This window comes from Cottoperca gobio, chromosome 19, assembly GCF_900634415.1.
Source record: "Cottoperca gobio chromosome 19, fCotGob3.1, whole genome shotgun sequence".
Taxonomy (NCBI): domain Eukaryota; kingdom Metazoa; phylum Chordata; class Actinopteri; order Perciformes; family Bovichtidae; genus Cottoperca; species Cottoperca gobio.
The window spans coordinates 3,504,137-3,521,844 of NC_041373.1; the positions used below are offsets into that span (position 1 = coordinate 3,504,137).

At 42.7% G+C, this 17,708-nt stretch overlaps 1 protein-coding gene across 1 annotated transcript in view; it reads right to left on the reverse strand.

The window, feature by feature from the left end:
* The window catches only part of dnah9 (dynein, axonemal, heavy chain 9), a 126,631-nt gene that overhangs the window by 103,807 nt on the left and 5,116 nt on the right, over window positions 1-17,708 (reverse strand). Inside the window, 23 exon segments of the mRNA XM_029455857.1 lie at window positions 411-537; window positions 632-762; window positions 1,046-1,323; window positions 1,410-1,542; window positions 3,075-3,230; window positions 3,998-4,157; window positions 4,320-4,463; window positions 5,123-5,289; window positions 5,413-5,635; window positions 6,887-7,048; window positions 7,131-7,393; window positions 7,474-7,670; window positions 8,813-8,948; window positions 9,098-9,202; window positions 9,204-9,340; window positions 12,007-12,115; window positions 13,141-13,287; window positions 13,753-13,879; window positions 15,620-15,688; window positions 15,881-15,995; window positions 16,687-16,837; window positions 16,921-17,037; window positions 17,376-17,543. Of these exon segments, the coding sequence (XP_029311717.1) occupies window positions 411-537; window positions 632-762; window positions 1,046-1,323; window positions 1,410-1,542; window positions 3,075-3,230; window positions 3,998-4,157; window positions 4,320-4,463; window positions 5,123-5,289; window positions 5,413-5,635; window positions 6,887-7,048; window positions 7,131-7,393; window positions 7,474-7,670; window positions 8,813-8,948; window positions 9,098-9,202; window positions 9,204-9,340; window positions 12,007-12,115; window positions 13,141-13,287; window positions 13,753-13,879; window positions 15,620-15,688; window positions 15,881-15,995; window positions 16,687-16,837; window positions 16,921-17,037; window positions 17,376-17,543 (3,522 nt within the window).

The window sequence follows — 17,708 nt, forward strand, 5'->3', positions numbered from 1 at the left end:
GCCGCGCAAATAAATTCATTTCATTACCGTTTTTCAGAATCATTTATAGGGCAGGACCTATGTTCTGCAGCATGCCTGCTAACTTCCTCTTTAGAGAGATTTAGTGGGAAGTTGTTCTTAACGGTGATTTATTTCTCCATGGTGGAAATGCATAAGACAATGATGGAGGTTAGAGCTGGCTGCAAAACTATGAGCGACATTGCCCCTGTGCGGACACTGCTGGTACTACAAAAGTCAACAGCACTCAACAAAAGAGCTAAATGGTGCAATCGAACATGGTTAGAAATAAAGAAAACTGTTAAAAAGCAACTTGTGGAAAGTGCTACGCATTGTGCAGAACAAGTTTGACTGTGAAGAGACTGAAGCATAAAATACATTGCTACCCCTCAAGCAGAAATTAGTGGAGCCACCTGGTGTGGGTTGGTCCCATTAGACAGGATGTCCAGCAGATCAGCTGAAGAGATGAAGTAAAATCTGGGGAAGGCCAGACGCTTGGTGTCCAGGTATTCTGCCAGAGCTTTTTCACATAGAGACAGCCTGCAGAGAAATACACAGAGTGAGTCAGTGTGTAAGAAGTATACAGCCTGTACTGATAACACACATAAGGAGTACAAACAGAGATAACTCTCACCTGCTCTGGATGTCCTCCAGTTTACCAAATAAGCCTACTTTATTGGTGGCCTCCACTACGTTGGGCGTTTGATGTACAGCGTGTGCCAGCTCTTTGAAATCAGCATCAATCCCCTTGAAGCGGCTGGAGTCCTGCGGAGGATTTCACAAGGGAGGAATCAGGTTAAATAGGAAACATCTGGGTTTAAGCACAGCCCCAACGTCATGGGAGCAATTCAAAAGTTGTGTAATCTACTAAACTCTGAGCACGAGCCAATTAATGCATTTCTAATGAACAATTATAACAGTCAGTGCTATGTGGGTTCATATGGCAACTAAAAGGGCACAGGTTAAGGCCTGCATGCTTGTTAGCGATGCATACCTATAGAGCTGTAATTAACTGCATGAATGTGGTTCTATGTAATCGGTGTGTAACCTCAGGCAGCTGTGAGCGGATGTCATCTGAGCCAATGAATATGCTTTCCAAATGGGTCCATGTCCGCTGCACCTCCAACCACATGGAGATGACAGAGTCGGCCACTGACAGCTTGCTTTGCCACGACGACACTTCATCCAGGAAGTGGCCGATGTACTTGGATGACATGAGGTTCTGCAGCTGCACCTGGTTGTCTTCCAGCGTCTCGATCAGCTGCTCGTCTGTGCGAATCAGAGGCACCTGGGTGCGCTGGTGGGGCTCATACTGGAACTGCATACCTGGACGGGATCAATACACTGGAGTCTAGATGGCAGGATGAAAGAGTACTACCAGTGTAGCTACAACAAAATGTTACATTCTGTACCTGTCCATGTGGAGTTGAGCTCAGAGAGGACTTTCTCCATTCCCATCTCTTTAACAGCCTTATCCACAATCCCTCTCACCTCCTCTTCAAAGCAGTGCAGGTTCAGCTGCAGCAAGTCAGCCAGAGTGGTCTCCTGCTCAGAGAAAACACACAATTAATCCGAGATACACAACATCATATGATATTGACTACTGCAACTACCGCAACTCCCTCCTTGCTGGACTGCCTACATGTGCTATTCGACCTCTACAGCTCATCCAGAATGCAGCAGCCTGACTGGTCTTTAACTTACTCAAGTTCTCCCACACTACACCGCTCCTCCACTCCCTTCACTGGTTACCAGTACCGGCCTGAATCTGCGTCAAGACTCTGGTGCTGGCCTACCGTGCTGTGAATGGATCAGCCCCTTCTTACATCCAGGCCATGGTCAAACCACACACCCCAGCTCACTCACTTCACTCTGTATCAGCCAATCGGCTCACTGCGAGTGGGACCCAGATTCCCCTCAAACAAAAACCGCCTGCCAATAATAAATAAATAAATGTATGTAGCACTAAATTGTTTGGCTTATTTGAAGCTGTTGTTCTGCACTTAAATGATTTCACCAATTTGAAGCTAATGTACTTGCAAGATTCTTGCTGTTCGGAGTTGTATCCTCACGATTATGTCTGTAATTATTGTAAGTCGCTTAGGACAAAAGCATCAGCTAAATGTGATGTAATAATATTAGTAGCATATTACTGGTGAGCACCGGCTGTGATTGCTGATTTCAGTCTAACAAGGCCACACAGCCATTCTAATCAAAGTGCTGAGCTGCAGCGACAGAGGGTTCACACCTGTGTCACCTTCAAGCAACTAAATAAAGTGCTTCTGCAATTTTGACAGTTACTACAGCAGTAACAGTCACTGCCTGCAGGTGTTGACATCTTAAACCCACAGTGGTAGATGTCCTGGGTAGCGGAGGTGTGCATGGCCCAGGAGAAGTCCTCGGTGATGTGCGCCCCAAGGTATCTAAAGCTGGAGACCCTCTCTGCAGCCTCACCGTCGATATACAGTACAGCGGGCCGAGACATGTTCTCCTTGTCTTCCTAATGAAGGGCGCAAGACGTAAGCTCCCGGTTTCTAAATCACTGGCTCCATCCAGGGACCTTCACACTGTGTTGGACTTCCACCAGATTCAATGTTCACTTGCTACAGCTTGTGTAACGAACGTTAAGTATGTGAAAAATAATTATGAAAAGTGACATGAAAATGAACATGTAATACATGTTTCAATAGATTACACTTCATATCCAACTGAACCCTAACATATAAACAATATTAATAAATGTTATGTCTAATTTCATTGCAATAATCTAAAGATAAATAATAGTCAGTTTATAGTTTATTATTTCCCTCAAAAGGGAGGTGGGTGACTGGAGAATCTGCAACCTGTTAGATGTGAATCGCTGAGTCTGCCAGGACATTACAAGACTAAACTAGTTCTATAAGTCCAATTTAGTCTAAACAGCTGGATCAGTACAAACAGCCCTCATGAGGATGCAGAGTTGGGACAGAAAATATGAATATGTGTATCCGAGCCCTGAGATAATCCGCTTGTTTTAGACACAGCTCATGAATACAGAAATATGTTGTTATTGCACATAGCATGAATAAATTGGTAACCTGGTCCATGGTGAAGCGGACTCTGGTAGCAGCCATCAGTTGATGCCAGTGGCGGGCTCGTATGGCTGGGTTCTGTAGCTCTGCCACGGCCCGGAGGGAGGTGAGGAGGTTCTTCACCCTGGTGTCCAAACCTGTGAAGGCCTCCCACGCTCTAACCTATCACACACAAAGGCCAGGAATCAAAACAAGGGCTTTTGACAGAGACGAGGGAGATCGAGGCTGCAGCTCAGAATTAATTTATTCCAGTGAAGTTGACCTTCATGCATTTACACACATGTGGTGCTTCCCAGCCTGGCTCAAGGGCCTGTAACTTCCAGCTGCAGCTAAAAGTAAAGACCAATACATTTCCTGGCATTTGAGCAAGGCACTTAGCGCAACGTTTGCCAAGCCTTGACCTCCTTGTTTACTGTTGCTGGGTCTGACCAGCTTTATGTAAATACAGTTTAGAATGATAACGGGGGCAGATTTAATACAGAGACAGAGGTGGACAGAAGCAGCTTCTCATTTCTAGCCAGCAACCATCACATTTGACTCGCTGATAGAGCTGTAGCTAGATATCAGAAAGAAGGGATGCGAGGCTAAAGAGTGACTGATGGGTTTAGCTATTAATCCTGGATAATGTTGCTGGAGTGTAAACTTCCTAAAATACAATAAAGAGCAGCACACAAACTCTGATAGCATCCAGAAGCAGTTTCCACACCAGCTTCTACTTTTGAAGCTAATGTACTTGCTTGATTCTTGCTGTTCGGAGATGTATCTTCATGATCATGGTCACTTTGGACAAAAGCATCAGCTAATAGAACTGTAACTATCATGAACAGGGCTTCAAACTTGCAGTTAGTTCATGATATTTTTCTTTTTCTATTTCTATACACCTTTGTAAGTTACATTAAATATCCGAATCTATTCTTTTCTTCCGTCACCTCTTTATCCAGCCCCCGTATATCTTTAGAGAAGCGTTTGATCTCCAGCTCCATGTCCTCCACATGGATCTCTCTCCAGGGAGTGCTCTTCCATGCCGCCATGCTGGATTCCACCACGGCGACCATGTCCCACAGCTCCTTCAGCAGGCCAACCTCACGCCTTGGGGATGGAGAAGGAATGGACCAAAGGAATTAAATAAGCATGGACATTGGAACTCTTACTGACTGTGAATGTAAAAGATCATCTCCGCCATAGCAGCTCATTCATTTCCCAATTTGGCTCAGGCTCATGGTATTATCCCCATCCAGCTCTGTGCTTTACCTGCATTGTCGGAGCTGTTTGTACTCAGAGACGGTGACCTCGAATAGGCTGGCAGCCTCCACCAGAGAGGCCATCACTGCCTCCCGCTCCTGAATCTGCTGCTGGAATGCGTCTAACATCTGGAAGGGGCTCTCGCTGTCAAACCTGGGTGAATACATTATCGCACAGAGGCACCACATTAAAACACACACACACACACACACAAATATTTGCACAAGCCCAGTATAAATCAGGCGGTGTTAAGGTAATGAAGGGATGCAGTTTGCCAAGCCCGACTTGGCTGCAGCATAACCAGACTAGAGTCTCCAGCATCAACGCGCACTGTGACAATTAACAATGACTTCCATGGCATTAATGGGAAAATAATCACCAGGTTATTAAGAGACCAATTACACACATAACTAATCTGACAATTAGATATTATGACGAAGCATCTCTTCCTATGAATTCATTATCATTATGTCAAGATTCAATTAGCCTTGTCGGATGTGAGATAACAATTCTCTATTATCAGGTGAGAATGCAGAAAGGTGACATTCTTATCTTTTCAAAGGTACTCGCTGAACTTGTTGAACTGTGAAATCACTTTCAGAATGCTTCATGGAAGGAGTTCTAGTTGTTATTTATATAGATATGATATATTATGCATTAATAAACACTTAAAGGTGTACTTATATCTGCTGACAGCTACACTACAGTGTTTAATAAACCATGCATTAAGTGTTTTTATATACTGCTTATAAATGATACATGGGGCTTATAAAGTAAAGTGTTCACAAACAAACACTCAAAATTGATTGTACCTGAAGGGCCCGTTGTTGCGAAAGTGCTCCCTGAAAACGTGTTGCTCCACATCGAATGAGGCACACTTCCGACGCAAGCTGGCCACCTCAATGGCCTGCAGCGGCGCCGCCTGCTGTTTGACTAACACGGCACGCTTTTTAACATTATTCCACTTTTCTGGCAACTCCTGCAGACAGACAGATAGATATAGAGAGAGGGAGATTAAAGCAGGCGTGACAGTGATGGGTGATTGGAAATAAATGAATAAATAAAATATGTGCTGGTAAAATTAGTGAACATCAGTCCTCACCTCCAACTGTTTGTAGACCACATCAGGCAGCTCCTGCTCATACACCTTCAGCAGAGCGATGGTTTGCAGCAGGGGCTCAAAAATGGCATCTGTGCTGTTTATTCTTTCCTTCACAGCCAGCAGGTGACTCAGGACTCCCGCCAGGCCACCGTAGTCTCCCTCCTCCACCTGCAGGCTCAGCCCAGCCTCAGCCACACTGATAAACTTCTCCAGATCTGACAGACTGGGGATAGATGACAATGATTATTAAAGGAGCATTTGGTGCGTAAAATTGGCACAATTAAGATGAGTTATGCGTCGTGGGGAGTATCCAGCCTGTGAGAACAGATATTTAATGTCTTCTGTGGCTCTTGTGGAGCTTTTTGAACACGCTAGTGCTAGTCAGCCACAATTGCTCTCCAAGCTAACTGGCTGCTTTATAGCTCAGTTGCTAACTGGACAATAAGTAAACACAGTTTATGAAGGAGACATATTTGTACCATCATCTACGGTGGTACTGCAAATTAAGAAAAAACCTCACCACTTGACTCATGTGCAGTTTTTTGTCTAAAATACAGAAACGCCCTGCAAGTATCACACAACACAACGAGAGCGTTTCCAGGGGACACTAAAAGGTGATGCACAGTCACACAGCTGGGACAAGCTGGTTTTTGCCATTGTTTTTGGCTTTGGTCAGTGTTATTGAAAAATGAGCTTAAATGTAGGTTTTTTAAATTGTGATCACTTGAATTAGATATGATTATAGATTATAGATAATAGATTATAGATTATAGATAATAGATAATAGATTATAGATAATAGATAATAGATAATAGATTATAGATTATAGATAATAGATAATAGATAATAGATAATAGATAATAGATTATAGATAATAGATAATAGATTATAGATAATAGATAATAGATTATAGATTATAGATAATAGATAATAGATAATAGATAATAGATTATAGATTATAGATAATAGATAATAGATACCTGCTGCTAACCTTTTACTTATTATTAGTCCATAGTTTTTGGTTAGCCTGCCAATTCAAATCATTTGAGGAATTACACACAATGAATTGTGGAACAGGCGCACATTATGTTAGCTGGCAAAGTTACTTTCAAAACAGGCACCAAGTAACATTTAAGGATCAAAATAAATTGTTTGATTAATATTTTAATGGATTTAATAATTAAATCTTTCTGTAATGAAAGAACGGACAGATTAAACAAAGCAATTTTATGAAATGTTTAGGCTTATGTTAAGTCATGTCAATAAAACTTAACATAAAACAGTTTAAACTGTTTGTGCCTATTAAGGATTCTGAAAGAACCATTAACATTACAGCCAGGCTGTGGTCCGAGGCACAGCTGAGACTTCATGTTGAGTACAGAAGACTGACACAGCAACATCCAGTGAACGTTTGCTAACATTAGCCACAGTGAGCTACTGGTCATACCTGACTAAACCAAACATTGTACTTCACCTGTTGGTTACATGATCAATGAGGTGCTGTTTGAACATGAAGCTCCACTTTTTGATGATGTTTAGCAAGGCACTCTTCATGCTACGGCCATCCACCCTCATCCACCCGAGGAACACATGCACCGGCTCCAGGGCCTGGACCTCCTCGTAGATCTTCTCATACCTACAGTGTGACGACACATATTCAGTCAGTAAGTGGAAGCTCGACCTCTCCCTGACGACCACAGACACACGCAAACACCCACCTGTCCACTTGTTCTCTAAAGTTGTCCAGGGTGGGCGGGCTCTCTGAGATGCTGTGGTCAGCGTAAACATCCGTCTCCTGGCCGCCGACAGTTTGGCCATACAGAAGGAAGTGACGTATGAACTCCTTCCTGTCATCCACATACAGATAGCTGTAGCGCTCCAGGGAGTTGCGAAACTCGCAGCACGTTGCCATGACGCTCTGCACGCGTTCCATGAGGAGATGTCGCATGTCTGCCAGATCAGCCATGTCCTCCATGTCAGCCTGAGGGGAGATTTGGTAGTTTTATGTGGCATGTTGATGGAAGTGATCTGCATTTCGGACACTGAAGTAACGCTGAGTACCTGATAGTGGGGGACGGGGCTCTGCTGGGTGAGGCGAGGCACCAGTGAGGAGATTCTGAACACATCGTTGATGAGGCTCTCCACCAGCTCAAACAAACTGTCTCCTTCCCCAAAGTCCAGAGATGGAGCAAACACCAGGTCAGGAACCTTCAGATCCAGATGAGTCTCAAATAGAGGAGCTACAGCCGCTCTCTGGTCTGGACCCAAAGGAAGGAAACACTACTACAGTAAAACATATAATTTGTCATAATAACTTATTATGTTATGTTGAAATGCAAGGCTTATTTCTCAGTGTTCAAAACCTTCCCGAACGTGTTCCCCAAACTGATGATGAGCAAAAACTCCAGAACACGGAAACAAGTAGAAATTGAGTTGAAGTTGAGGTTGAAGTTATATTTATCTATTCAGTTGAGTCTTTAAAAGAATACAAGAGGTCATTTTAAATTTGGTTATTACTTTTTCTTTTTTTATATATTTGTGCGAGGTACAAAAAGAGAATTTTACAAAACGAGTCACTGAGTTTTGGGTCCTTGCTAATAATCTTGCACACATAATGTAGTATTATATATATATATATATATATATATATATATATACTATATATATATATATATATATATATATATACTGTATATATATAGTGCAGCTGCTGGAACATGGAGGGAAGGGATTCTCCATTGGGTTTATCTCATGTTTGCATTTTAAAACAAAAACTTTGTAGCACACACCTCTAAATGAAGAAAAATAAATTGTGTTATTAAATCATATTTTTAAAAAGATGTTCTTGTCCCCACTGTGGGATTTATAAAGAATTCTCTTATTTTATCTGGTGCAAACAGTGTAAGAAGGATCATTCTGTTATCATATCTACCCCTGAAATATTCACTCAGAACCTTCCTAATCAGTAAGGACACACACGAGTGAGAGAGGGCGAAGAAACAGATCAAACAGCAGTGAAAGAATGTGTAGAATAAAGAAGAGAAGAACAACTGGACATCGTCGCAGTCTGGCAACAATCCACCAAACGTTGAACCGCATCCCAGTCCATCTAAACTGGTTGACAAAACTCATGCCAGCAACCAAGTCCAGATCCATTTGACATGCACAGCCAATACAGACACACAACTGACATCATAACCTCTGAGGATGGCTCGCTAGGAAGCTGTCCAAATTCAGATCTGGCTGAGGATCGTGTGTTTGGTTCGCTGTGGAGTCATTTGTGGATATTACATCTTTGGCTGCGGGCAACATTCTGGCTGTGAGACAACAGTAGTAACATCTCTACAAATATAAGTGTGAGTGCTTCTTTTTTGTGATTTCTTTGTTCGTAACGTCCTACCAGTGTTATCGAGGAAGAAGTTAAGAGAGCACTCAATGCTGTTGAAGAATCCATCTATGATCATGTCGTCGATGTGCTCGACGTAGGCCTTCCACGCCTCAGAGCTCTGCTCCGCTCTGAACAGCTCCAGATTGCTCTAAGACAAGACAAAGCCTGACACTCATATCTAATCATCATCTCTACCACATTTGAAAATGACTGTAAAATAACGTCAAAGCAAATCGGCTGACTCCATAATAACCTCTTATGAAATGTGAGTGACATGAGGAAACCTCTTTTAATCACCTTTAGCAGGAAGTGGATCTTCTCTCCAGAGGACCGTATCACATTGTAAAACCTGTCCAACCTCTCAGCCCTGTCCTCCAGGCTGAGCAGTGCGTCTTTTTTGCCCGTCCTTCCTGTCAAACATGGGGCTGGCCCAGGACCTCATGCAGCTCTGGATCTCCTCCACGTTGTCCTTGGTCCTCTGGAGCCTGCTCTCCAGGTCACAGCAGGAGTCTCGCAACTCCTGGATATACTGCCAAACACCTACAGGGTGATGGAGATGGTCAGAAGGAAAATATAGGAAACAATTAAGCTAGAATGGGAGTGTGTCACTAAAACAATGTACATACAATATGTTTGACAAATGACTAGCTCTGTAATTAAAAACTGAACCTGTCTCACAGCTTTTTGCTTCCTATAATATTTGCTTTGGTTAATTTGGAGGGTGTCAGTGTGAATCTGTTGTAGCAGGAGGGTCGAGGCAGGATCTAACCCTCAGTATGAACACAATTCTAAAGTTCTAATAATGAACCAACGACAACTTATCTATGATTGAGCACCTCTCCTGCTCTTGTCTTGTATATTTTTCTCTCTGTTCATGTAGCATTCATTACAAATGAAAAGGGAATGAGGGAGCAATATTTTATAATAACCTGTGAATTATCATATAAATGAATATCAGCTCGACCACTACACTCTACTATAATAAAGCAAACACATTTGCAGTATATATTCAGATAGCTCTTACATTTCCTCTTCATTGCCAAATAAACATCTCTGGTACACAGTGATTGTGTTCTACATGCTACAGGAGCAGTGACTGCCAGAGTGACTTACAGTTGAACTCTTTAAACCAGGGGTATTCAACTAAAATTCTAAGAGGTCCAGTTAGAGAACATTTCCGCGAGCAAAGGTCCAGGAGCATCATAATGTCTCAATTGCGTTATGAATTAGTGTGAGATATATTGAAGCAGCCTAGTAGCTGTATCAACGTCTGCACAGTCATCAACAGCTGACTGTCAAATCTAATAAAGAAAGTACCATTTAAAAACATTTAGACAATAATTATTGTCACTTAACATTGAACTATACAGATATATATATATATATATATATATATATATATATATATATATATATATATAATACTGTAGATATGCATAATGTTCTTCTTGGGCTGCATTTATAAATAAAATTGAGAAAATAAATAAAATAGCTTAAAAAAAATGATGCATATTAAAATAAAGTGTTTAATCTTAGAAAAATAAAATAAAGTGTAGCAGCAGCTTAAGTTTCCCTTTTTCTTTAACTGTTTCACATCTTGATTTAACATAGTCTCATAGTGGCGTTTCACATCACCACTTCTAATGAGCACCACGGTCTCTGAGCATATGAGACACTGGTGTTGTGCTCCCAGTGGGATGGATGAACGTGAATGAGTCCATTCTGGGTTGAAAGCTCTGTTGACTTTTGTCTTCTTGGAGAGCGCCATGAGTAGTTATGTTTCTCTCCCTGTCAGCCGCTCACTCGTGTCTTCGTCTGTGGTTCTCTCCCTTTCTCCGTCTTCTCTCCCTGTATCGCTAACTCGTCTTTCCGTCTGTTACTCTGCTCTCATCTTGTCTGTATTCAGAGTCGCAATGTTTGCCTGGTTGGAATGCACAGATCTGATTGGCTGCGTAGCATCACGTGGGATGGCTTAACTCGCATGTTAGGTCTGTGAGTTTCCTGAACCACTAAACTAATGCCGTAAAAACGAAAAAAGCTGCGCCGGTTAAAATAGAAGAGCCCCGTTAAAATTGAAAATCCCTTAATAATTTATTGATTATTGATCCGGGTCCGGATAGGTCGGCGTCTGGGTCCGGACTCGGACCGCGGTCCGCCTGTTAGTGACCCCTGCTTTAAAGGGTTAGGAACACTTGTAACGCTGTAACGGTTCTTGTATTCATAAGGATCCTTACAAAACAAATACCAAACCCTACCCCCAAACCAGGATATGAATGTATGGTTACATTGTAACCTTGGTTCTTTGAGTGAAGACACTATATCTCCACTCTGTTACATATTCCATATGAGTATGAGTATATGAGTATCCACATACCCTTGTCAGGGTATGTGGATACTCTTTAAGACGCACCGGCCTGCCTGGCCATGCCCCATGGTTTACATAAAGCAGCTGTGCTGGCGTGGATTGTTTGATCGGAACCGTCTCCGAACCGCTTAAGAATTGGACAGATCTCTTCACTCAGGGAACCAAGGTTACAATGTAACCACACATTCTCTATCGTATCGAGACAAAACGAGATCCATGTGTACGGGGTAACTCTTAAAGACACCCCCGTGAGGAGACTATCCTGCTAGCAAAGGTTATGGCCAACAGGAGCGATGGTTTAAGGGAGAGCCATTCCAACTCAGCATCCCTGTGAGGCTCAAAGTGGGGATGCTGAAGGGCACCAAGGCCTATGACCTCTAAGCCTCTGAGGAACCAGGAAATCAAGGAACATACTCGTTCAGCGTGTATAGACGACACAAACAGCCTTGGGGTTGTGGCAGATAGCCGCCAGCCAGGTCTGCAGAAATGACAGGGCGTGAAGGGCTGCAGCTGACACCTGGCACCATGTGGTACCTTGCATAGTTCTTACTACAGACTGTGGCATACCAAAAGCCAGGAGGCCGTCCCATTCAGGGGCCAGGCCACCGATCTGAATGCTGCCAGTAAGGGCTGGAACAGGGTTTTGCTCAACTGACACAGCAGTCCCTCCAGCTGTTAGATGGGCTAACTGGTGTGTCTTTAAGAAGTATCCACAAACCCTGACTCCAGGGTGGAGAGATACAATAGAAAGGTGAACCGTGACTTTTGTTACACTTCTACTTGTATTCTACTTATTTTGAATAATCCAGAGTGTCTGGTAATTATCAGTTAATGTCCTGACCTGGGCTGTTCCAGTTCAGACTGTCCTCCGCCTTCATGAGCTGAGCATTGATGTCACTGAGCTGGACCTGAACCAGAGGATGCTCCACGTCGAGCACAGAGTGCATCACCTGCAACCAGACAGCGGGACAGACGAACACGAAACAGAGAAAGATGTGACGTGTTATTTAGCTCAGACTCTGTGTACAGAAATATCATTTTAATATAATGTATGTGTGGCCTTTCAAGACTAGAGCATCAAGACAGATTATTGATTAATGACTCATTAAGGTCATTGTTTCTGTCATGTTGCCATGACTTTGGACTTTACTACATTATTCAAAGCAAACGTCATAGAAAATCTAACTTACTTTTACAATGGTGTGTAAAGAACCAACATATAGGTAAAATTGAAACTGTGATTGCACTGGAGGAGACATCAGGCGACCCTCCAAACTATTAGTATTCTCTGGGGGAAACTGTCCATACCAACTAACCTGAACTGGATTGATTACTGGATGACTAAAGGAGTGCTGATGCTAGCATAGACATCAAATGTTTTACTCATCCACTGATTGGAAGGATGAGATTCCATCCCCTGCTCCTCTAGTCCGCATGTTGAAGTGTGTAGATGATGAATAAATGCGATTCATAAATGTAAATGGTAAATGCACTTGTATTGATGACGCAGATACATTATTAAATAGCAGGGATTGTCAAACTGCTGAAGAAGAAAGTCTCTCATTTACTTCCAGCTCAGCTCCTCAGTTACATTATAAAATATGACAGATATTTGCTAAAATGTAGGAACAGGGCGATCACACGCAGCAGATGTCAATCCACACGACACATTCCCACTTTCAGTACAGACAGAAAGTTAAAAGACAAAATAACAGTCAGAGAACTTCTTTGTTGCTGAAAAAGCATAAGATCAATAACATAACTTTATAATCAGAGCTCATACAGCCAATATTGGTCAGCAGGTAGTAAACAGGCAAACAGATTAGTTCACTATCAGTCAACGGACCTCCGACATGCATTCCCTCAAAGCAGTCGCACTTTCAAATTCATCGCTGCGACATCAAATAGCTAGTGAGTGAATGTATTGACCCTTTCATGCCCTGTCTTCGATGCTTTGAGCCTGATCTAAGCCAACCTTGTTGTATCTGCCCACTGTGAGCTCCAGGTTGGCCACATACTGCCACAGCTGCCCCCTGGTGGTGTAGATCTGCACCGCAGGTTCAGGGATGGCCTCGGTCTGTCTGGCCTCCAAGTACTTAACTTCCCTCAGCACAGACGCCAGCTAAGAAGAGGTGGAAATGTAAATTAGAAGCACTGGAAGACATATCAAGACATCAGAACAACTAATCAGTTTGACTTTTTATCAGTACAGGCTGCCAACAGCGTTTGCTAATATTAAAGAAAACGAAAATACTCAATACCAGTTTCGGTCTTGATGGTAGAAAATGTTCCAATAAAACTCAGAGTAATGAGATATATGTTCGCAGTTCTTTAGGGCAGCATGATCCAACATTACTGCTTTTAAATGGAAGATTGAAATACTAACCCAACTAATTAAAAAGATGAACTTTATTTAAAGTTATATAGTCTCTTGTGCAGCTGCCGGCAGGTGTACGACACTTACTGGAGATGGGTTTGATATATCACCAAACTAATAAAACCCTCAGAGATCTGTTCACAGCTATTCAAAAGGATTACAAGCAGTGACAAATCCAGCCTGTCTTGGATCAGATCTTCTTATACAAACCTGTGGATTGAAGTTGACTGAGATGAGCCGAGTGTCTGAGTCCCTGCTGATTAATGGCAGGCTGAGGTTGTACTGAGAACTCTCGCCCACGGTCTCTGTCCATGTCTCATACAGGCTGCTGGAATATCTGAAATACCAAACACAAAGAACACAATCTGTGATTGCAATCAAACTAAAGTTATTATCACAGAAAAACTATTTGTACCTTTCTGACCGGGGTATAACATTGTTTGGTAATCCCATTAAAAAGGCTGGAGACTTTTATTTCACAAGGCCACGGGCGTGAAAACGGCTCGCATACTGGAAATTAACATAATTTTCCCAATCTTTTGAGGTTGTAAACAGAATGAGAGGCGTGATTCGTTCATTCGTTCCAAGCACACAATAAGGCAGAGGGAGAGGTAGTGGTGAAGGAGGGTTAGATGTAGGCGTGGGGGGGTATTATGAGGATAAACGCTGATTCATCTGCGAGAGACTGGGAACAGAGAATATGTCAGGGCTCGGTACAGCTATATCCATCTGTAAATAGCCACGATTATGATGAAAACTTCAGTGCGCACTGTGTGCTCTTTATTGGATTTCTGCTGTGAGCTTCATTTCCTGATAGTGGCACCGCAGACGCAGAGGCAATCAAATGCCTTGGTCATGGCCATAAATCATGCTGCATTTTGTCTGTGGGGGTAATGAGTGAGCATGCCCGCCCTGTTCCTGACTGTAATATGTATAATAATGGTGGCATTCATCGGAGGCAGCGGCAATGATTATCACAGCATAACAAGGGCTCTAATTTCTGAAGGGAGTAAATTGAGGGCAAAGAACTGGTGTTGTTCATCATTCCATTACTCGGGCTGCGGGGACATCAAGTGAAGAAGTGATATTAAGCATGCAAAGCATAAAGTATCAGTGTGTAGGCGCAAGTGTGAGTCCACACATCTCATTCACAAAAGACTTATTCACATACTTCTGGCTACTTTTATATTAGCATATTTGTAAGGATTTACACTGACTATAACAAGCCACAATGCATACATTATTTTAATCATTATTTAAATGAAAACACACTAATACTAAACAAAGATCTAAAATAGCCTGCAAGAAATGATGAGGAAATATTCCCCACAGTGAAAAGTAAACAGTGGTGTCCATGGCATGTAGAATATTTTCTGCTAGCAATCCCATAATGCAATGCGTCACAATTTATTGATGCACAAATTAGCAGTCACGACTGGGTCGCCCAATCACAAGAAAATACGTGTAGGGATCAAAAAGATTTAAAATCTACGAGTCATAATTCTTACATTACCCCCAAAATCAAATTGTAATCTGGAAGTGGCTTCTGGCAAAGAGAACCTCCCAGTGTGGGATAGTTCATGTGTGTGTATGAGGGGCTACAGTATAGAAGGGGAAAGTCTCTCTCTGACTCTCGTGTACAGCGGATGCTTTATCTTGCAGGTTTTGATGTTGATGAGGTCTAAAAGGCCAATTCTCACTTAGCATCAGTGAGCAGCACATGGGATTATGGGTCCTGTGAAATAATCTGTGGATGAGAACATAAATCATGCCTGGAGCTGCATGTCTGCATGCTATTCCACATGGACTGCTTCATAAATGTTTATACACTCAACTAACACAATCACAAGTGTTTAGTTTAAAAAGCAGAGCTGGTGTGAAATTACAGAGAAGAAAAACATGTGAGAGAAGGAAGTTAAATGTGATTCATGCTGGCTTTATCATATTTACAGTCCAATAAGGACGTGTCCTATTCTGTCACTGTCTACTCCGTTCCCCTTTCTGTTCCTTTTATTCAGTAATGCATCGAAGTGCGATGGCATTTAGTGTAATACACTGAAGTAAGTTCCACACACACCTGTCCAGCAGTTGCATCATCTCCTCATACTTGTGGAGGACCCTGGCTCCCTCTGCACACTCCAGGCACCTGCAGAGAAGATGATACTTTACAACCCATGCAAAGGTTATATCCAATATCTTTCCAGTGGCCAATATTACAAAACATAATCTTTACGAGGCCATTCAAAGAGTTCACAGAGTGATTACTTCACACGAGACCGTTGGAAATGGATGGACAACACCAGCATTCAGTTGTTTATGTGCTGTGTTGGAGACTCACGGGTAGGAGAGGTGTCTGAATTTGGAGAAGGGGGTCTGGATGCGCTGCTGTAGCTCCTGGGCCCATCGCAGCCCGCCAGCTACTGCTGGCATATTCTTATTCACTGGAGTCCAACCTGAGGAGGAGAATAATTATGACTTACTGTCTGTTACACACATATTTACCACTGAGTCAGTGAAAGACTGAGCAAACTAAACAAGGTGGAAGTTCAGTGGAGTCAATACATCATTAAGACTGATAACAGGGTAAGTTGTCCCGCCCTAAAGGATGCAACTAAAGTAAAAGGACAACGAGGGAGCTGTGTATCAAGTCAAATTACCCTCCCACACATTCCTGACAAAGACAACATCGTGTGGGGAGACTATGAAATAAATAAACCATCACTACAACGATCTCACTGTTGGGTATAGATGAAAGACACATTCTCACTCACACTTATCCTTTCAAAGTATTTTGTGGCAGTCTGTGCCTGTATTAGACAGTTCACAGTAGAGATGTGACAGGAAGTGAGGGGAGGGACAGATGGCGAACAATGTGGTTCATGTTCTTTAAACTCTGGGACTCCAGGACTATTTAAATGTTACATATAGTGCTATCTATCCACAGAGAGTTTTGATTATATTTGTCTCTTGAGATTTCTGCCTCTATCCCACAAGATCTCTGATCTCAACCTAAACATGTTCTATTATGCTCTATGTTTTACTATGTTCATCTTCTTACCTAACCGTAACAATCTAAAGGTTGATTAAACCAAACCTGTTTGCCCTCCCAATCATATGTAAGGCCGGCATTGTTCTGCATCTCACCCAGCTCCTCTGCAGTTTGGATGTGTTTGTTGTAGAGGCGTTTACAGCAGTCCAGCTCTTTGTCAAACATGGACACAAGGAGAGGGTATCTGTCCAGAGCATCCGTGGCCACTAAAGGGCGCTCCAGCAAGCCACCGAACATATCCAGAACCTGCAGACGTCAGATAAGTGAAAATAAATGTGTGAATGTATGAGAGTGTGAGAGATAAGCAGAGAGAGATTAAGTTCTCAGACCTTGAAGGCGTGCTCCAGTCCGGGGGCGTCCTCAAAGGCCTGACAGAAGACGGCTCCTAGTCGACGGTCTGTGTCATCCACCTTACATTTGAACTCCCTCACTTCCTCTTCATACTCCTGCAGGGCAGATAGCTCAGCTAGACCAGCAGCCAAAGCACAACACAGCAGTGCGAGCTAACGCAGAGTCAGCACAGCAAATTCCTTTTCACATCTCACTGACTCGAAGCCATCCAGCGTGGAGCACTGACTGGGTCTTACAAGCAAAAGAAAATTGCTTTTCTTGCTATAACTCAGGAACATCTTGCTTAAGCAACTAGATGGCACTGAAAAAAACTTCATTTCATTTGAGTAGAGACACAATTTGCTCCACAAACGCTGGAGTGACTAGGCTGTGGTGAGAAGAAAAACAGTATGTGTCTTGTATTTCTCAAAAACCTTTGTGAAAATGAACGTACCCTGTTGTTGAGGTCCAAGCAGTCGTAGGACTTCTCTGTGAACAGTTTGTAAGTGTCCACAAACTGTTGGTGGAGCAGCTGGACCTGCTGGCTGAGGGCTCGGCCTCGGACGCCTCCAATCTCCAATTTCTCAAGCTTCAGCAGGTCCACAGCTATCAACAGGATGTCCTATAGGGAGAAGGAATGAAATGGAAAATGAAGCAGTCCAGCTAAACTGCAGGATCACTGTAAAGAAAGGTCTGGTCTCTTACGTAAGGCATCTCAATACACATAACCAAAAACTGCAGGCATGTGTCAGTTACTCATCACCTTTTAAATAACGAATAATGCTTC